The sequence below is a fragment of the Balaenoptera acutorostrata genome, chromosome 10, assembly GCF_949987535.1.
Source record: "Balaenoptera acutorostrata chromosome 10, mBalAcu1.1, whole genome shotgun sequence".
NCBI classification, from domain to species: domain Eukaryota; kingdom Metazoa; phylum Chordata; class Mammalia; order Artiodactyla; family Balaenopteridae; genus Balaenoptera; species Balaenoptera acutorostrata.
The window spans coordinates 67191589-67213330 of record NC_080073.1 but is presented as its reverse complement, the minus strand read 5'-3'; the positions used below and the strand labels follow the sequence as shown (position 1 = coordinate 67213330).

The 21742-nt window shown below is 43.3% G+C and overlaps 1 protein-coding gene across 1 annotated transcript in view; it reads left to right on the top strand.

Moving 5' to 3' along the window:
• Positions 1-4925: 4925 nt before the first annotated feature.
• The window catches only part of NUDT3 (nudix hydrolase 3), a 127157-nt gene continuing 110340 nt past the window's right edge, over positions 4926-21742 (top strand). Inside the window, exon 1 of the mRNA XM_057554459.1 lies at positions 4926-5318. Within this exon, the coding sequence (XP_057410442.1) occupies positions 5220-5318 (99 nt within the window). The 5' untranslated portion in view covers positions 4926-5219. The remainder of the gene's footprint in view (positions 5319-21742) is intronic.

Genomic DNA, 21742 nt, shown 5'->3' with positions numbered 1-21742 from the left:
TTTTGGGAGGAATCCAGCCACCATGGCATGAGGATGCTCAAGCAGCCCCATGGAGAAGTCCACACAGAAATGTGGACTTCCAATAAGAAGTGGATCCTCCTACTCCAGTCACGCCTTCAGATGACTGCAACCCCAGCCAACATCTGACTGCAACCTTATGAGAGACACCACCCCAGAACCACTCAGCCAAGCCACTCCAGGAGTCTTACCCCATAGAAACCACGAAAAATTAGAAATGATTCATGTTTTAAGCTACTATGTTTTGGGGAGCAAAAGGTAACAAATACAAAAGCAAAGATCAGAAGCAGAAGGTGCTCCTGGGGGACTTAATGGGATGGACAAGGTAGTCCTGGGAGGCGGGGGCAGTGAGAGGCATGTTAAGGGAGCAGGGTGGAGTAAGGAACCTGTGAAAACCAGTTTTCTGTGTTTTATTTGCCATTTCATCCAGGATTGGCTCTAAAAAGTTGCTACAGATGATCTCCAAAATGTGTAATCAGGAGAATGCTGTGTGATCTTCATTCAGAAGACTGATTTTAGGTGTGTCATAGAGGATATTCCTATAGACAGGTGAGTCTCATTCCATACTGGGCAAGTGATTGAGCTCTCTACTAAAGGTCAGGTTCTAGAAGGGCAACAGCTGTTTTTCCATTAACAAATTTTTTTTTTTTGAGATGTGTCTGTGTCAGGTCCTGGGATAACTGCTGAGCAAGATAAGCAATGATAAGTGAGACACAGACCCTGCCTTCAAGAAATCTGAAATATGAGATTGGCAAGAAAACAATGACAACAGTATGTGACATATAGTGTAACAAAGCAGGAGAAACCGAGGCCAGTAGGAAGCATAAAGGCAGTTAGGAGGGCTTTTAACCTGCATTCTGAAGAATATAAATAAATATAATTTGGTCTCTGGGTGGGAGTAGAGGGACACTGGAATGTGTGAGGGTCTTGGAAGACGAGTCCTCCAGACAGCAAGGAAGCATGTTCAAAGACTTGCAAGGCTGTCTGGAGGTTCAAGAAACCATAGTTAGTTCAAAAAAAAAAAAAGAAACCACAGGTAGTTCAGAATGACTAGACTATTGAGTAAGGTCGGCAGGGGCCAGCTCTTGCAGGGTCTTGTATTTCCTGGTAGAATTTGGATTTTATCTTCTTCAAATCACTGAGGAGCAACTGTAGGTGTTTCTTTTTTTGTTTTTTTTTGGCCTTGCCACATGGCTTGAGGGATCTTAGTTCCCCGACCAGGGATAGAACCCGTGTCCCCTGCAGTGGAAGCATGGAATCCTAACCACTGGACCACCAAGGAATTCCCCAAAATAGACTTTTATTTTCTTATTTTATTTGTTTATTTTTTGGCCGCACTGCGCGGCTTGCAAATGTAGGTGTTTAATCAAGGCCATGACTTACTCAGATCTTCATTTGGGAAGGATTCCTCTTGCTGCAGTGGGTGAATGGGGTTGAACAGGGCTGGATGGGAGCCAAGAAGAACACTGTTTAAGCAAGAGGGAGAGTCCTAATGAAGTAATGGCAGAGGGCAAAGAGGGAAGGGGTTGAGGATGTCCAGAAGGCAGAAGCATTGGAGTTTATCAGTGGGATGGAAGGTAGGAGATATATTGACTCGCAGCTTTCTGGCTTAGGCACCTGAAGAGTTACCTTACTCTTTACTATGGTCATAGGGAAACAGGCAACATTTTACATATTAATTTTTTCTTATAGGACTTTCAGAGAAGAATTTAACTGGAATAATGTTAATAAGTACAATTATTTTATGAATTTAAATCTAGTATTTACCCATTATCTTCCAGGAAAGGGTGCATGCAATTCTTTGGTTAATGTTTCCTTTTTTTAAAAAAATTAATTTATTTTAATTTATTTTATTTTTGGCTGCGTTGGGTCTTCATTGCGGTGCGTGAGCTTCTCATTGCAATGGCTTCTCTTGTTGCAGAGCACGGACTCTGGTGCACAGGCTTCAGTAGTTGTGGCGTGAGGGCTCAGTAGTTGTGGCACACAGGCTTAGTTGCTCCACGGCATGTGGAACCTTCCTGGACCAGGGCTCGAACCTGTGTCCCCTGCATTGGCAGGAGGATTCTTAACCACTGCGCCACCAGGGAAGTCCTGGTTAATGTTTCCTGAATGAAGAAATATTAATTATTACTATTAAGGCAAGGGATCTGGGAGCGATCTAGTGAGTTCTTGCAACTAAAGAGGCCCACAAAAGGTGGAGAAGGAATTAGAAACCAACAGAAAACCTCCATCCATCTAGTCAATCAACATTTACTGAGCTCTTACTTTGAACAAAGCCCTGTGCTAGGAGGTGGAGGTATCCAGGTAAATGAGACACAGTGCCTGCCTTCAAAGATGCGACAATTTAACTTGCTTATTATTTTTACTCTGGTATGCTGAAACCTGGAATGCCATTTGCAATTCTGCTCTCTACCTTATGAAAGTGGCAGACGGTATGGTGTAGCTGTCTAGCCACTGGTGTAATTGTACTCATACAACTTTTCAGGGAAGCCTTTGACGAAAAGCAGCAAGAGCCATAAGTGTGTTCCTACTCCCCTTATCCGCCTCTGGGAAATTATCTTGAGGAACTATCTGAGTCAGAGACAAGAATTTACGTACAGGGATGTTCATTGCTGTTCTAATGAAACAGAGGATACAACCTAAGCTTCTAACAGGAGGGAAATGGTAAAATTGATGGTTCATCCCTATGATGGACTACTGGGTAGTAATTAGAAATAGTATTTTTAAAAAAATCCCTTAATGACATGGAAAAGACCAGAAAAAAAGCAGGATACAAATCTCTACAGAATGTGCTCAAAGATATCCATAATTTAGGTTTTTTTTTTAAGTCAAGTGTCATTCCCCTCACATCCCCCCCCAAATTAAAATTTTTTTAATTAAAAAAATACTATGGGGACTTCCCTGGTGGTGCAGTGGTTAAGAATCCACCTGCCAATTCAGGGGACATGGGTTTGATCCCTGGTCCGGGAAGATCCCACATGCCACGGAGCAACTAAGCCTGTGCGCCACAACTACTGAGCCTGTGCTCTAGATCCCGTGAGCCACAACTACTGAAGCCTGCGGGCCTAGAGCCCGTGCTCCGCAACAAGAGAAGCCACCGCAATGAGAAGCCTGCACACTGCAACCAAGAGTAGCCCCTGCTTGCCGCAACTAGAGAAAGCCCACGTGCAACCAGAGAAAGCCCACGTGCAGTAACAGAAACCCAATGCAGCCAAAAATAAATAAAATAAAATAAAAATACCATGTTTTTTCAAATTTTTGACAGTGGGCATGTTACAGTATTTCTACAATCAGAACTTTTGGCTTTATCTTTCTTTTTTTTAAATTAGAGACATATGGCAGAGGAGAAGGCTAGAAAGACAAGCAAAATGACCAAGATTTTGGGAATTCTGTCACAGAAGATTGACTAAAACTAACTGAAATTCCATATCTTATGTGTCAAGGGCTTAGTGAAATATCAATAACGTTACAGGCATACCTTGAAGATATTGCTGGTTCAGTTCCAGACCATGCAATAAAGCAAATATTGCAATAAAGCAGGTCACAGGAATTTTTGGTTTCCTATGGCATATGTTTATACTATACTGTAATCTATTATGTGTGCGATAGCATTATGTCTAAAAAAACGTATATATCTTAATTTTAAAATACTTAATTACTAGAAAATGCTAACCATCTTCTGAGCCTTCAGCAAGTTGTGGTAGTAACTTCAAAGATCACTGCTCATAGGATAATGAAAAAGTTTGAAATATTTCAAGAATTTCCAAAATGTTACACAGAGACAAGAAGTGAGCAAATACTGTTGGAAAAATTGCAGTTGGATAAAAGTTGCTCAGTGCAGGGTTGCCACAGACCTTCAATTTGTAAAAAACAAAGCAAAGCACAATAAATTGAGGTATGCCTGTAGTTACAATGTATCGAGTGAGTATTATGTGCCAGGTGCCAAATGAGTTTATTATCTCTATTTTACAGGGGTAAATAAATTATGTAAATGAGATTCCAACCTAGGTTTGTTTGGTTTCAAATCCTGATCTTTTTTGACTATGCTAAATATAAGCAAATTCAAAAAAGGGTAATAAGCAATTCACAGACAAGTCCTGCACATGATTTTCAGCACGTCCAGGGCATCGGCATGGTACTAGGTTTGGTCTGGGCTGCTGAGAACTTTCACAAGTCATACTCCCTTTTCCTTGCTGGAGGGCATCTGGCTGTATATCCTTCCCTGGAGAATCTGTTTGACACCACAATATATCCTCCTCCTTTACTGCCCAAAATGATGATGCCTTATGATTTGCATTGTGTGTACACATACACACACGTACACACACACACACACACACACTCTCTCTCTCTCTCTCACTCTTTTCTGGCCCTCCTGTATACCTAAAGAGGAAGCATTTGCTTTTTTGCACAAATAAAGGAATGCAGGATAAACATCTGTTCTTTCAATGTACTACATGCCCCAGCCCATAAGACGTCCAGAGCTTCCGGATGTCAATGCACCACCCCCTGCCCTGTTTCCCTGCAGTGCTTAATCCAGGCATCCTCAGGTTGCACCACTCTCCGTTGCGTTTAACTGCATCCCACCTTTACCTCTAGACCTTCCCCCTCACCCGCTCCCAGATGGATGGGCAAAGCCAAGGCCCGGGCGCCGTGACCCTGGGCAAATCCTCGCTTCCCCCTCCTCAGCGGAGCTGGGCGGCCCTGCGCCTGCATCCCTTTTCCCCCGGCTGTCTCCCAGCGCCCCTCACTGTCCCCACCCCTACGCTATTGGCGTAGCGGCCACCTCCAGTCGCGCCGCCCTCTCATTCCAGACACTCGTTTACGCCGCGCGGAATGGGAGGGCGCGATTCCCGAACGCGGCCTGCGCTGCGAGCGCGCGGCCGTCCGGCAGGCCGGCGCGGCTTTACGCCGCTGACGCAGCGCGCCCAAGATGGCGACGCAGTCGTCGTCCGGGGGGGCGGCGGCCGTGGCGGCAGCGGCTACGGCAGCCGTGACGGCGGCGACGGCGCGGGGCCTGGGCCGGGGGGAATGAGGCGGCCGCGGCGGGCCAGCGGCAGAGCCCTGTAGCGGAGAAGCGGCACCTCTTCCCTGCTTCCCTTGGCCGAGCCGGGGGCGCGCGTGCGCGCGCGGCCGTCCGGAGCGGACTCCCTACCCTCGACTCCCGCGACCCGCACCTCACCCCAACTCGGGCCCGGAGGATGATGAAGCTCAAGTCGAACCAGACCCGCACCTATGACGGCGACGGCTACAAGAAGCGGGCCGCGTGCCTATGTTTCCGCAGCGAGAGTGAGGAGGAGGTGAGGCGCCGGGCCGGGCGGGCCTGGGGTCCCCGGGGTCGGTGGCCGCCTCGGGCCGAGGCGCGGGGGGCGCGGCGGCTGGAGAGGGTTTGCCCGGGCCCCGGGTTGGGCCGCTCCGCTCGGCCCCAATGAAGTTCCGACGGAATTTCCTGAGGGGAGGAAGAGGAGGAAGGAAAGAGGACGGTGGGCGGAGGGGAAGTGGGTCTGAGCGTGGCCATACGGCATGGGCCGGGCGGGCGGCTGGGGCACTTCGGAGCGGGCCGCCTGTCACTGGGGAGAGTGGCGGCGGGTAGAAGGCAGTGGGTGGGAAGAGCGTATGGCTTTCGGTCCAGGCCTGCAGCTTTGGATCCAGAAAGGGCAGCTCCGCACTTGTCAGCCCAGCACATGTGTGTAGAGGCCTCCGTGCATGAGGCGCGGGCCGGCCCTTTGTGGCAGAGAAAGAGTCCACTTCATTGGCAGGTTGGGGGTTTGCCGAGGGATTATGTGCGTCTGTGAGCCGGAGTGGGGGAGTCTTAGGAAGATTGAGGGCGTTGTGCAAAAGCCAAAGCCAGTTGTTTATTTTACACTGCTCTGGGTAGCCCTTAGGGTGTAGCCTGAGAAGAAAGGACATTTGATTAGATAATCTTTGTGTGTTGAAAATTTTTCATTTTAATTGGGAAGGCCAAAAGCGGTATTTAAGATCTTTGCCCTGACATTCCTCCACTGCCCTATAGGAAGGCCTTTAGGATTAAATTTGCTTGCAAAATAGAAATGCTTAGAATCAGTTTCTTTTTGCATAGGGTACTTAAAAAAATCTCAGCTCCTCAAAGCCGTTTCTGTGGTGATAAAGGGAATTCAGAGAAGGCAAATGTTTTGTAAATCCTCACAGAATAGCTGCTTTGGAAATTCATAAGATGCCTGTGGGAACGCGTTTCACTCGTGTGTATGGTGGTAAAATGGCAGTTAAACTGGAAACAATAAAGGACAGTGAAATTCAATATGCTGTATTCCGGCATTCAGCAGTGGGATATCGTGGCAGGGCTGCAAGTACAGTACATCGTGTTGAAATGGGGAGAAAAGAACTTGACCCGTTAGTTATGAAAAGAAGTTGTGATGAAAGACACAGATGGGTTGCCAGAAGTTGCTGTCCAAAGATATTTAGGAGGAAGTGCGAATTTATTGCCTGAAAAAAAAAAAAGTTAAAAGCGCTGTAATTGTGCTGTTGAGAGATTTTGTGTGTTCCCTTTCAGCAGAACAGTAGGAAACTGCATTTGGAAATGTATACTTGTGTCCTAGAATATATTGTAAAAGTCTTCAAAACAGATGCATTGTAATAGCCTGGTAAGCAGGGCCTTGCTGTAAATTATGTACTTGTTTTGGAATATATGCTTGAGTAAAGTAAAATTATTGGCGATGTTTACTGCTCCAGAGGCTTTGTTCTCTTCATTGTCATATCATATTATGGGAAATCAGAATCTGAGATGACAGGCTGTTAACTGGAGGGAAAACTAATTAGCATAATAACATGTCTTACTATAACACTATGGTTAAATCTGTGAGCACCCCAATTATAAGTAGAAGGGTGTATAATTTACTTGTATGAATGATGCAAGACTTTGTTTAAAAAAGTCATACTAGAAATTGAGAACATGTGAGTATTTTGGATAAGTTGGAAACCCTTTATAGATCATAAGCAAAGTAATGAAGACTTGATTTTCCATTTTCTGTTAAAGTTTTATTATGTACTGGTACAAGCAGCATCAGTGTTAAAACATTTGACTGATCATGGAGTTTACTGAATTTCTTTTTGAACATTGGTTAATGAGCAGAAGATTGATGCAGATCTTTCATTCAGATTCAGTAGATGTTACAGCTAAAGCCTAGGAAGAATAAGAAAATAATGAAATGGACCTATTTTAGATTTGTTCAGTTAAGCAAATATGTGTTAAGAGCCTATTGTATAGGCTGTTTTGTGTGTTCCTATACAGAATGCTGTATAGGTGCAGCATTCTGTAATGTGGGATTTAAAGATTTACATCCCTCCCTGCCCCCAAAAGTTGAGTAGTTATCGATTGGAACTCTTAATTGGGAGGGATTTTGGACCACAAAATAATCTCTAGGGTGCCATTCAATTCTCAGATTATATAATTGTGTTGGAAGGGTAATTTGTTAGTTCCCGGAGAACTTTTGTGTTCTCAGTAGTAGTGCTAGAAACTGGAAGTATTAACTGCCACACTTGTGGGAATGTGAAATTCAAACTCAATAGGACATTCAACCCAATTTTATTTTTTAATGAGCACTAATGGCTTTAATCAAGATAGAATAGGTTACAGAATACTATTAGCATTAATACAACAATAATGTAAGTATGAATAGGACCCTGATTTATAAATTTAGTTAACCAATGTCAGGAAACCTACTTACAATGTAAAGAAAAAGAGATGGAAAGTATTAGCAGATAACAGACCATGAGTCAAACCTTCTAACATTCCATTTTTCCAGCCCCAGAAAATTTTATTTATAGGCCAGCAGTGATAGCAGCTGAAATACTGATCCAGGTTAGGGTGTGTGAACATATCCAGCAAGTTTACTGAGCAAGTTTTTTGAGCACTCACCCAGTGTCAGGTTCTGTGATACAGTTAAAAGGAGACAGACAGTGAGGGAGCTTAGAGGCTAGTGGGACAGACTAAACAACATGATGAAAATGAGTTCCCTTTCCTTTAAACCTCTGGCTGCTTTTACTGTTGATAAGCAAGCATCAACAGCAGGAAAATCCCCCTCCTTAGACGTTTTACTAATTATGGTGACACATTTTGATAAATTAATATCTTTAGGTTGGGGCAATCCTGATAACTAACATTTCTTACAGTGCTTTGAACCTGATGTACTGTGGACAATCTCTTGCCCAACCTCTGTTTTAACCACTTGGTGCCCTGAACACTTGCTTTTACTCTGTGAGCTGCTGGGCCTGACAGGCCCCGGAGCATGTGGCCTCCCAGCCAATCATGTGCTTACAAAGAGTCAGTTATATTTATCCCTATATCTGTTTATGTTCGTTGTACTTGCTATTGTAGTTATGCAGTGTAATTAAATATGACGTCAGTTGGTGAAATTTGAGTTCAAAAAGAATGGTTTTGTGAGAAGTGTTTCAAATGCTTTGGAATGGTTTTGTGAAAAGTATTTCAAATGCTTTGGAATAATTTCAAGTCACTAAAAAAAATTGCTGCTCAATTAATATGGATTAGTATACTGAAAAAGATGGAGAGGGAGGGAGTGTTAAAAGTCTAGAAGGACTCTGCACATAGATAACTTCATGAATGTTTTCAGGTTTTTCTTTTTTTTAAAAATATTTATTTATTTATTTGGTTGCGTCGGGTCTTAATTGCGGCAGGTGGGCTCCTTAGTTGTGGCATGTGAATTCTTAGTCATGGCATGCATGTGGGATCTAGTTCCTGGACCAGGAATCGAACCTGGGCCCCCTGCATTGGGAGTGCGGAGTCTTAACCACTGTGCCACGAGGGAAGTACCAGGTTTTTTTTTTCTTTGTAGAAACTAAGTTGGGTGATATGACATTCATCTTTGTCATGTTATTCACCTTGGGCCTTCCTAAAGCACTTCCAGTGAAATTTTCCCTCTTCCTCCATTCCTTTCCTTCTTTGGAGCCTCCGTGCTTACAGAAAGTGAGAGATACTAGGGGTGGGATTGCTTGTACTCTGTGTGCTCTCCCTGGACTGGGAGTAGGGGAGTGTAACACACGCATTTTAGACAGTTGGAGTATCTAGCAATGTGCAGTACTCTTAGAAAGGCTGGTGATACTGACTGTACATTGGATGGCATCACAGTGCCTGGGAAAGTTGAAGTTGCTCCTAAGGGGTCTGTGTTTACTGAGGGAGAAAAGTGAGTACTGATAGGATCATCTCAGTTAGATTTCCCTGTGCATTAAAACTGTTTTTAAAAGGAAAGGACAAAACTGTCCTTAAAGGTCTTAGTTTTGCTTGTTGAGCTTTTCCATCAGGAGCCCTGCATCTCATGGGGCTCCTGGTTCTCATTTTCTCAGATCCTTGAGCTCACTAGGTTGGATGAGAAGATGATTGACGCTGAAGATCCTCAGTGAGTGGAGTCTCTGGTGGCCTGAGTGTCAGTAAAAATGCCCCAGGATTAAAAAAAAAAAAAAAAAAAAAATGCCCCAGAGGAGCAGGTGGAAGGGCGTCCCTGCCGACTATACCTTCCCCCGGGCTCAAGAGTGGGGAGTAAGGCTCAGGTGGCAATCCCAGGGGCGAAAACCATGATGAAGGGCTTCTAGTGGATCCCAGGCTGGTTGGGGAGTCATTTTTCAGCATATCTTGGTCGTGTACAGTATTACATTGCTCTAGGATCACCATGTGTGCATGGATCCAGTCATCTGACTGGATATTTCTGATCCTCATTTCTTTAACCTTTTCTGAGGCATTGTGTGCGTGCGTGCGCACGCGCGCGCACACACACACACCCCCCCTTTCCCTTGTGTCTGCCTAATAAATACGGGTTAGTCAGATGTTTTTCCCATTACCTCCTTTTCTACCTACTTCCCAAGATGTGAATTCTGGTCTGAAATTGTACTGCAACCTTCATTCTTCTTTTCCCCTCCTTGCTCTAATCTTTTGCTTTTGGGTGATTCTCATTTCTCAATAAACGGTGTTATGTATATACTGGGTGTGAAGCAGTCTATATTCTTTTTCATAAAATAGTACAAAAAGGAAGGGCTCTTGTTCAAGAATGCATTTGTTTATTCATTCCTTCAGCACACTTTTTTCTTTTTTGGCTGCACGTCTTCCGGGGTCTTAGTTCCTCAACCAGGGATGGAACCCGTGCCGCCTGCAGTGGAAGCGTGGCGTCCTAACCACTGAACTGCCAGGGAAGTCCCTCCACTGTACTATTTTAGCCTAACCCATTATTGCCTCTTGCCTGGATTATTGCTTTATCTTCCTAACTTGTCTCCCTCCTTTTGCCCTTACCCCTCTAGTCTTCACTACTACAGCTGGTGGAGTGATTCTTCTGACACAGAAGTCAGGTCATGTCACTCCTCTGCTCCAGTGGTGTTCTGTCTCAGTAAATCCAAAGTCTTAACCATGATCTTCAGCACTCTGGATGGTCTGGTCCCCTGCCATAGCTCTGACCTCATCTCTCACCACTCTCCCTCTTACTCATCCCTCTCTTCCAGCCCACTGGCTTCTGTGCTGTTTCTCCCCCATATTATCTGCATGGCTCGCTCCTTCACTTGAGGTCTTTGTTTAATTTTCACCTTGTCAGACAGGTCTTTAATGATCACCGTGTATAAGATAACACCAGTCCATTGTGCATCTCTTATGCTTTTTTTTCTTGGCAGCACATGTCACCATCAAGACATACTATGTATTCATCTATATATTGTCTGTTTCCTCTCAAGTGAATGCAAGCTAGTCCCTGAGGATAGGAATTTTTATCTCTTTTGTCTGTTTTATTCACTTCTGTGTCCTCAGTGCTTAGAACAGTAGTAGATGCTCAATATTATTTGTTGACTGTGTGAATGAATGAATGAACACATAGTCCCTACTTTCAGGAAGCTTGCAGTCTAGTGGAGGAACTGAAAATAACCAAAATATACTGAATGCTAGTGTCTCCCAATAATGTGTTGGTATATAGGTTTCAGAGAAGTCTCCCAGTTCTTTTCTTATTTCCAGTCTTAGTGACAGGGTGTCTGATAATCTTGAGTATCAGCCCATCGAAAGTATGTGTGTATTTGGTTGTAAATACTTTCAGAATCTTATTGGATCGTCCCATCATAGGACATTTAGGATTTCTTTCAGATGCTGAACTTGAGAGTCTGTGCCATCTCACAGGATTTGTGTTGGCTAATTGATATAATGTACTGATCCCCAACCCTAGTGGTGCAGTACCTGAGGGAAAAGGATTTTCATTTTGCTCATAGCCTGGAACCTTTTATTAATAAGTAAATAAATGCACCAACAGACTACAATCAAGTAGTAGAGACTGTTTTAATGACTTGTTGGTAGTGGTTCAGAGTCAACAGTGTATGTCAAATCTGGATTCTAAAGTTTAGTAAATATTAAAGTAATTAATTTGAAGATGAAGGTTGCTAGGGATGCTCATAAAATTTTCCTGTCATTATTGCTTTGTTCTTTATGTAGGTCAGAGTAAAAGAAACACAATGTAAAGTTTATGGGTGCTGAGTCTAAAGCATTTGATTGATGGTGGTTAACGGGAAACAGAACAAAGAAACCATCATAGGCAAAAAAGATAATAAGATGTTATGTGGTTAAAAGAAGAATAAAGAATTGAATTTGGAAATAAAGTTCAAACTTAAAATTTAGTAATAAAACATATGCACCTGAGTTTCTGAGTAAAATCCTCTCAACACCCAAGAAAACTTCTTGAATCCAGTTTGAGAATTTCTGCCTTAAAGTAACATGGGTGCTCGAGTGTTCACAATGTTTTTCCCAGCCTTCTTGAAGCCTTTGCTTCCTCACCCTTTGAATAGGGAAAAGTGTTTATTCTTATATTCATGCATTCGTTTACTCATTTGTTCTACAGACTTTTATTGAGTGCCTACTTCCAGGTTGGACACTGTTCTGGGGACACAGTGATGAACAAGGCGGAATGGAAGTCATTGCTTTTGTGAAGCATCTGATATAAATGCCAGGAGACAGTAAATGAGCAAAAATATCAGTGAACTTGATGATTTTAGGCAGTGGTGGGTGCTGAGCAGAAAGTAAGTGTAGAATGTGACTGAGATTGGGGAGGGGGGGAATTGGCAGATTTTGATTGGGTGGTCCCTGAAAGGCAAGGTAGAGGGAAGAGCAATTACAGAGGCCCCAAGTGGAGAATGAGCTTGGGAAGGAGGAAAAACTGGAAGCCAGCCAGTATAGCTGGAGATGTTAGAGAGGTGGGAGGGAACCAGATCCTGTGGGGCCTTGTCACCTTTCCAGTTTTCCTGGCTCTCCTTTACCCTGTCCTGCAAAGCCAGCCAGCAAACAAACCAGTAACATCCCGTGAAACCACCTTCTTTCCTTTGAATATGAGGTGTAAAATGAATAGGATGGTAAAAGAGTTTATGAGAAAAAGCTGTATTTAAGTAATGTCCAGGTGGAGATAAAATAAAGTACTGTAATCTTTTCAAGAGATAAGTCTGAAAGGACCCGAAGTAGAGACCCTAAAGTTTCTTTACACACTTTTTAGGGTAGTTTACTCAGAAAGACTATCTTGAATAGGTAATATATATGCACACACTACAAAATTCAAAAGATACAAAGGATATGGAGTGAAAGGTAAATTTTCCCACCCGTCTTCTCTAGCCACCCCGTTTCTCACCCTCAATTCTTCTTTCAGAGGTTGTGTGTGTGTGTGTGTGTGTGTGTGTGTGTGTAGCAGGCTGTTGCACACAAGTCAGGTAGTTAGCTTATAAAAGTTAGTACTGCAGTGCATTGCTAATAAAAGGTTGGAGGACATTTTTTGTTTAATAGAACAAAGGCTTGCCAGTTTTTCCTAGAAATGTATTTGAACCCAGGCCACTCGAGTATGTATGACTTTTCAACACTTACCTAGTTTTATTGAGGGTTTGGTTACCTTAAGTGCCAGGGATTCTTTTAGAGTGGGGAACTGCTGGGAATGGAGTGGTTGTGTGTGTGTGTGTGTGTGTGTGTGCGCGCGCGTGTGTAGGTTCAGTTCTTGCGAGGCTGGGGATGTGTTGGCAGTGGGCTGTGTGTGTTACGGGGAAGCTACTTGCCTTCAAGCTCCTGAAAAGCAGCTCAGCAGTCGTCCGAGTCAGACTGGGTTTGCTGATTTCTGAACTCTCATTGTTTAGACTACTCAGAGTTGATTAAGGCATAGTACCTTCCTTCTCAAGGTAATGTATGAGCCTAAATATGATATGATGCTGTTCACTTTAGCCATGTGCCTTTGTCCCTAGCTGTGGAATGGGGAGCAGGTAGAATTCTGAGTGGAATTGTGGCTTTTCAGCTCCTCTTGAGACAGGCTGTGAGATAATAGAAAATATATATTGATCTCTGTCCCCGGTTCCTGGCATAGAGCTCCTAAAACCCTTGTAATTTCCTAAGTGACAAGAACTCTAGGAGTGTCCCTTATTCTAGTATTGGTCTTTGACCTCTGTTCCTGACACAGGGCTCCTGAAACTCTTGTAATTTCCTGGGTGATAGGAGTGTCGTTTGTTCTGACGAGGCAACTCTGGGTGGGCACCTGGATGGCTCCTGGATGAGGACTGGTCATTGGAAAGACCAAGCCATGATTAGAAGCTTGGAATTTTCAGCCCTGCCCGCCATTCTCTTGAGAAGGGAGATAAGCTGAAAATGGAGTTAATGATTGATCATGCCTGTGTAATGAAGCCTCTGTGGGGTTCGGTGAACTTCCAGTGGGCAAACACATCCCCACTGGGAGGGTGGTGTACCCAAACTCCATGGGAACAGAAGCTCCTGCACTTCAGGATCCTTCCTGACCTCACAGTATGTATCTCTTCATCTGGCTGTTCATCTATATCCTTTAATAAACTGGTAAATGTAAGCAAGTGTTTCCCTGAGTTCTGTGAGCCGCTCTGGCAAATTAATGGAACCCAAGGAGGGGGGTGATTGGAACTGCCGATCTATAGGTGGTTGGTCAGAAGCACCTGGGCTTGTGACTGGCATCTGAAGGGTAAGAGGGACAGTCCTGTAGGACTGAGCCCTTAATCTGTGGGATCTTTAGGTAGACACTTTCTCCGGGTAGATAGTGACAAAATTGAGTTAAATTGTAGGACACCCAGCTGGTGTTGCAGAGACTTGCTTGGTGTGGAAAACCCCACACACATTTGGTAATCAGAAGTCTTAGAAGTCAAGCATTCTTTTTTTTTTTTTTTTTTGTCTGTGTTGGGTCTTTGTTGCTGCGCGCGGGCTTTCTTTAGTTGCTGCGCGCGGGGGCTACTCTTCACTGTGGTGCACGGGCTTCTCATTGCGGTGGCTTCTCTTGTTGCGGAGCACGGGCTCTAGGCGAGCGGGCTCAGTAGTTCTGGCTCGTGGGCTCTAGAGCACAGGCTCAGTAGTTGTGGCGCATGGGTTTGGTTGCTCCGCAGCATGTGGGTTCTTCCCGGGCCAGGGCTCAAACCCGTGTGCCCTGCATTGGCAGGCGGATTCTTAACCACTGTGCCACCAAGGAAGTCCCAGAAGTCAAGCATTCTGTGTGAGTAGTAAAGGAGACTCCCAGGGAAGAAACACACAGCAGGGAAGAACTAGGTTTTTCCCTACTCAAGAAGGAAGAAAACTGGATTTTTTTCCTTCTCACAGACCATGCCTTAAACTTCTTTTCTCTCTCTTCCTAACACTCCCCACAAAGTGCCAACCCAGAGCTGGGTATGGGAGGACTTGACAGAAAAAGGTCATCACAGTGTAACCTCCTGATTTAATTTGAAATAAAAACAAATTACTGAATGATACACCCATATTCAAATGTAAGCACCGAAAGTATTGCAAAGCAAACATGAGTGGGTTTTTTCCTCTTTTTTTTGACATCTCATCATTTATTTATTTTATTTTATTTTTTAATTTATATTTTTGTTTATTATTATTATTTTTTGGCTGTGTTGGGTCTTCGTTGTTGCACGCGGGCTTTCTCTAGTTGCAGAGAGCGGGGGCTACTCTTTGTTGCGGAGCACGGGCTGTAGGTGTGCAGGCTTCAGTAGTTGTGGCTCACTGGCTCTAGAGCTCAGGCTCAGTAGTTGTGGCGCATGGGCTTAGTTGCTCCGCGGCATATGGGATCTTCCCGGACCAGGGCTCAAACCCGTGTCCCCTGCATTGGCAGGCGGATTCTTAACCACTGCGCCACCAGGGAAGCCCTGACATCTTATTATTTTTTTTTTTAATTTTACTTTATTTTATTTATTTATTTATTTATTTATTTATTTATTTATTTATTTATTTATTTATGGCTGTGTTGGGTCTTCGTTTCTGTGCGAGGGCTCTCCCCAGTTGCGGCAAGTGGGGGCCACTCCTCACCGCGGTGCGCGGGCCTCTCACTATCGCGGCCTCTCTTGTTGCGGAGCACAGGCTCCAGACGCGCAGGCTCAGCAATCATGGCTCACGGGCCCAGTTGCTCCGCGGCACGTGGGATCTTCCCAGACCAGGGCTCGAACCCGTGTCCCCCGCATCGGCAGGCAGATTCTCAACCACTGCGCCACCAGGGAAGCCCTCTTATTTTTTAAATTGTGTTGTTCTGCTGCTGCTTTCTTAGTGTAACCAGATTCCCAGAAACAGTCCACTTTTGGTTATGTATCTGAGGCAGGGTAAGAGCATGGTTTTTGTGTGCTTTGTCCAAATATACTTTAAAAAATTGGTAAGCAGTGTAGGATGCTTTTTAAGTCCTTTTAGAATGGAAAATTAGTAACTCAATTGTCATAAAACATTATCTTATGGGGTGGGTGGGAGGGAGGGAGATGCAGGAGGGAGGAGATGTGGGGACATATGTATATGTATAACTGATTCACTTTGTTATAAAGCAGAAACTGACACACCATTGTAAAGCAATTATACTCTAATAAAGATGTTAAAAAAAACAGCATTATTGTATATTGTGGTAAGTATTTTGTGAGCACTTCCAAAAGGAGATAAAGACAGTGAATTTCTACTCCATATTAAAAAATTATTACAAAAAGAATAAAAATTTAAAGCAAGTAGAAACAGAATGTTATAAAGAGAAGAAGAGTAATATAAACAAAAAAGAAATGATCCCTTAGGTAGTCTTTCTTTGTATACAGTTAGTTGATCTCTTTGTTCATGAAAGAGTAAAGTCCTTTTAAAGAACTGCCTGGAAAATCTTTTCTTTGAGTCTGTTATTTAACACTTTTCTCATTTGCTTTATGAGAGCAGCTTAGCAGTGATGAACAGAAATGGATATGAACTTAGACATACAGTGCTTCTACTTCTATAAGAAGGAGGAAGGATGATGATTTTTCTTTGAATATTTAAGAATCCTAGTAAAATATGCTATAAGAAAAGTTATATGCTTTTATAAAAGACTTTTTATAGTGAGTAACATGAGCTAATATATTTTAAGTAGTGGGAACTTTTGATTATTTAATTTTTCATTTTCTTCTTTGCAGAAATGACTCGTTTACTAGACTTATATTCAGTCATCATTTACTGAGTGTGCTGAGCCCTGACTCAGGGTTTTTACACCTATCACTGCAATGCTTATTTCTTCCCAGTAGGTTTTGTAGTTTGGGTAGACTGCCTTTAATAATTATAAGACAAGGGACTTCCCTGGTGGTCCAGTGGCTAAGACTCCACGCTCCCAATGCAGGGGGCCCGGGTTTGATCCCTGGTCAGGGAATTAGATCCCGAATGCCGCAACGAAGATCCCAGGTGCTGTAATTAAGAGCCGGTGCAGCCAAAAATAAATAAATAAATAAACAAATAAATAATTAAATAAAATAATAAGACGAAACCTTTAGATTTCATTGGTAAAATGAGTTAGGAAGTCTCTGTATGTAATAACTATATTTCTGTGGTATTTTCATGGGTTTGACACTGTTTAATAAGGAGCTAGCTTGGTATCATCCTTCAGCCGGGCACTCTGAGTGACTTTTTCTTTCAAAAAAGAATTTTTTTTTTAGTACAAAAGTAATTGTATCTATAAAGAATACTTCAAACTGAGGGGTCTAAGGTGTGTAGAATACAGAATCCGAGCTCTTGAGGAGCTTTAGACTTTTGCAAGATGCAGTTTAGAGTATAAAATGTAAAATAGAAAAGTGATGGAGAGGAATTTGAAGGAGTCTGTGAAGATGAGGTGGAATATTAGGGACAATTTTATGGGGTTTGTGGCACCACACCTAAATGTCTTGGTTGCTTTTGAGTAGCTGACAATATTCCAGGTGGGAGACATTGGGCCAGGTAGGCCATGGAAAGTCAGAGGCCTGGATATATAGCCCTTGAAAGCCTGTTTGTCCTAAAGTGTTGTGAGGACCACCGATTGTTGGCTCATGGCTGCGTTTGGGCTGCAAGATGATTAAAGAATTTTTAAAAATTAGTAGCCAACATACTAATATTGAAGATTTTCAAATAAGAAATCTGGTCTTTAGGTTTTTCTTGAAAAATCAGAAGATCCGGCAGCACTGGGCTAGCATTCCTATGTGAAGACTATGGCCAGAGCTGAGTGGTGGCTGCTCTTTGGACTCTCCGCCCCCTTCAGTTGGCCAACAGCCCTTATCCCATTCCCTGTGGTCTCTGTGATACCAGGGCCCAGGGTCAGCTGCCATTTATTGTGGTGGCTGAGATGTTCTTGCCTTCTGAAAGTAGAGTTAAGAGGAAGGTCAAATATTTCTCCTACCCTTGTAAATTTCTCTCAAAAGTGGGAAGATGAAAGATAAAAAAGGCTACATGTTTCAAGAAAAATGGGAGAGTGCTGATTTCTTTGTGGAGATGAAAATATTCTTAACCTCTTTGCTTTGGAAACATGATGTGTTTCTGTCAGAATAATCTGATGGACTTCACACGCTCATACCCTGCCCAGGCCCCATACGGTGGCATTTGAGTTTTGGTGTCTGTGGTGGTGAAGAGCTTGGGCCCTGGAGTCAGTCAGGGAGGGAGCCCTGGCTCTTACATTCACTAGTCTGTGATCTTGAACAAAATTACTTTACATCTCTACACGTCATTTCCTCCCGTGTAATAATAGTACCTTCCTATTTCATTGTAGTGTGGGAAGATGAAGTGAAATTATTTATTATATAGAACACTTAGTCCAGGGGCTGGCACAAGTTAATATTCAGTGTCAGCTATGTAAATATAAAACCAAGAAAAAGGCAATTTCTACTTCTAACTTGGGGTTGTAGTAAATTGTGGTAAGAAGATGGTTTGGGGAATTTCTGAACCTCAGTTGTTTGTATTTGTTTGTTAATTTAGCTAGTGCTTCTTGAGCTGTAGGCACTGTTCTGTGTTCAGTGAACAAGGCCCTGACCTTCACGTTGTTTACAGTCTGGCAGTGGAGATAGATAAGCCAGCAATTGCAATATAGTGCAATATTTGGAGTAGATCTTACAGTAGTTCAGTGATCCTCTGGTTTCATCTTTTGTGGCAATTTTAGTGTTAGAAAAGGTACCAGACAGGGCAGACAGAGTACTTGGTGGTGGTGAGCCCTGTTCATAGGAGCATGGCACTGTAAGTGGTCCACCATCTTTCCTTCTTCCCTTCGATCATCGTTTATGGAGCAGCTACCATTGATTAGGCAGAAAAAAGGGAAAGAGAAGCCTTTCTCTGGGTAAAGAAAGCTCCTATCCTCTGCCTGCCTCCCTGCTCTGCCCCCAGTCTGTGCTGGGAGAAAGAGAAGTTAAGAGGGACCAACCCAACCAATGTCTGGGGCGGGGGGGAAAGATACTTTTCCTTCTCATCCCCACGGACTTGAAAACAAAAAGCTCAACAGAGAACCCTACCAATTTTGAACTTTGGAGCCGCCGCTGGAACCAGGAAAATCCTTCAAAATTTAACTTATCTTTTATTTCATGATATTAATACGATGTACCATTAAAAATTAGTACTTTAGGGCTGCCCTGGTGGCGCAGTGGTTGGGAGTCTGCCTGCCAATGCAGGGGACACGGGTTCGAGCCCTGGTCTGGGAGGATCCTGCATGCCGCGGAGCAACTGGGCCCGTGAGCCACAATTACTGAGCCTGCGCGTCTGGAGCCTGTGCTCCGCAACAAGAGAGGCCGCGGCAGTGAGAGGCCCGCGCACCGCGATGAAGACTGGCCCCCGCTTGCCGCAACTGGAGAGGGCCCTCGCACAGAAACGAAGACCCAACACAGCCATAAATAAATAAATAAATAAAAATTAAAAAAAATTAGTACTTTATTGCATGTCTAAGAAATAATTTTAAATGCATGAAAGAAAACCAGTGTGACAACTTATATTTATTTAAAATAATCCCTGTGGATTGCTTTGCTTTTATAATTAAACTTTGTTTTGTTTTTTTTTTTAAGTAGAAATACAGTGCTGTGGGAGAAAGAAGAAGGGAGATGAATTCTTCTTGGGTTTGAGAAGGTGTGTGGCTTGGAAGGACTTGGCAGAGGACTTGATCAGGAGACTTGGGGGAGAGTATGCTGTGGTCAGACTGAGCAGAAGAGGCCAAGGGCAGTTGAGGCAATGGCATACACTGGAGAGCCTCTGGAGAAGAGTTTGGGGCTATGGTGCAGGGCTTTGGAGTGTACTGAATGATTGATTTTTCTGGCAGAAAATCAGAGAGCATAGAATAATGTTTCTGGAGTCGTTCTGTGAATAACTTTGGAAGTGGGTGTGTCTCTGGAGAGAGGGGTAAGTGTTTAATATTTCTAGGGTCTCTGGCCCACTCTTCCTTCCTCAGAGCATTCTCTGCTTTTTGGAGAAAGCCCCTCTTGGAGAGGAAGAAGAGCCCACTTACCACCCCAGAAACCAAATGGGCTGGTGTGCTAGCTCCCTTCTCTGATGGGCCTGTGTGGGTACAGGATTCAGGCTCCACTAGTTGGTTGCTCAGTGCTTGGAGGCTGGGTTCTGAGGAGGCTGCTGGAGGGCGAGTGGAGGGCAATGGCTGTATGGTGACCAGATGTCTGTGTTGTAGACCCAGGCCGTGCCTCTTGCTGCCAGCCCTGGAGTGCCCGTGGTATGGGCCCATCTTCCAAGCCTGGCCCTATAGTCCCTGCCACTCCAATTTTCTGAGCCTTTGATGTTTCTTCCACTACATTCTTTTTGGCTACAGACAGCCAGACTTGGTTTCTGTTCTAGCAACCCAAGAACCCTGTCTAATATACCCCCTTGGGTCGTTTTGTAAGGTAACCGCCTTACTAATCCAGTGTACCAGACAGATGTCTGTGTCTTGAGTCAGAATTTTCATTTATTTATTTTTCTGGGAGAGCTTATTCGTTTTATTTATGGAGCAGACTTTAACATTGCCCCTCCCTTTTTTGTGGTAAAAAGTTTTTCATGCTAAAGTTTGTAAAATTTATTTTAAGTGGCCAAAAAATAATCCAGTCAAATTAGAGCAAATGTAACTAACACTGACCTGAACTGATATTTTTATGAAACGCTTACCAGCATCATACTCTCCTACCCTTTTTTTTTTTTTTGATGATTTGTATGTTTGTGTGTTTTATTATATATTAGTCTCTTAAATCAAACAGAAAACAAAAAGTGGAGCTACAAACCAAAGTTACAATAGTACTAGCTTTTCTCATTGCCCGTCTGTCTACTTTTACGAGAGGTCTTTATTTCTTCATAAGGCTTTGAGTTACTGTCCAGGGTCCTTGACTCCAACCTGAAGAACTCCCTGTGGCAGGCAGGTCTGGTGGTTAAGAACTCTCTCTACTCTTGATTAACTGGGAATATCTTGATTTCTCCCTCATTTTCGAAGGAAAGTTTTGCTAGATATAGGATTCTTGGTTGACGGTTTCTTTCCTTCAACACTTCAAGTACATTGAGCCATGCCATCTGGCCTCTGAGGCTGCTGATGAGAAATCTGCTCATGACCTTCCTGGGAAATCTTCTCTCAGTTTCATAGACTTTCATAATGTACCTTATCGTGTCTTATGCAACAGAACATTTTTTATAGTATCATGAAGTCAGTTAAGTTGTAACATTATTTTGAGACCAGAATTTAAGGAAAAGGAATTGAATATTTCAAGTGTAGACATTATGAGGTGTTTAAAATTATTACACATTTGCAAACTAGAAATAAAAAGGCCACTGAAGTATCCTACAGATTTTAATTTATAACAAAGTGAATACCAATATCTAATAACACACGTAAAGAAAAATTTCTTTGGGATCCTTTTTCCTAAGTGTAAAGGGGCCTTGAACTCAAAAAGTGAGAAAACCACTGTGGCTTATCCCCAGCTGTGGTGGGTCCATTTCTTGCTCTGACCTCAGAGTGCACCACTGTGATGTACTTCACAAAGCCCTATAAAAGAGACAGCTGGGCCCAGGTTTTTGGTCCTTAGAGCCCAGGAAGCTGCTTTTGGTGACCTGACGGCCTTGGACCTACAGTTAGCTTGTTTTTTCCTTGTTTCTGCCATTTTGTTGATTTTTTTTTCTCTTTTCTCTACTCTTTTTTATTTTTCTCATTTTTCTTTCTACAGTTAGCATAGTCAGTATTGTTGGTATAGTTAGCACAGCTGGTATAGTTAATACTTTATTAGCATAGTTAGTGCAGTTAGTACTAGTTAGCGCTGTTGGTACAGTTAGCATAGTTACCGTTGTTAGTAGAGATAGCATACTTAGCACTGTTAGTACAGTTAGCATTGTTAGTTAGCATAGTTAGCGTTGCTAGGTAGTGCTGTCAGTCAGTGTAGTTAGCAGATCACCATGATGCAGGGCCTCACAGCCAACTCTGCTGACAAGGAGGTTCATATTGATGACTTCGAGATCCTCCGCACCATTGGTGAAGGCACCTTCGGTAAAGTGAAGTTG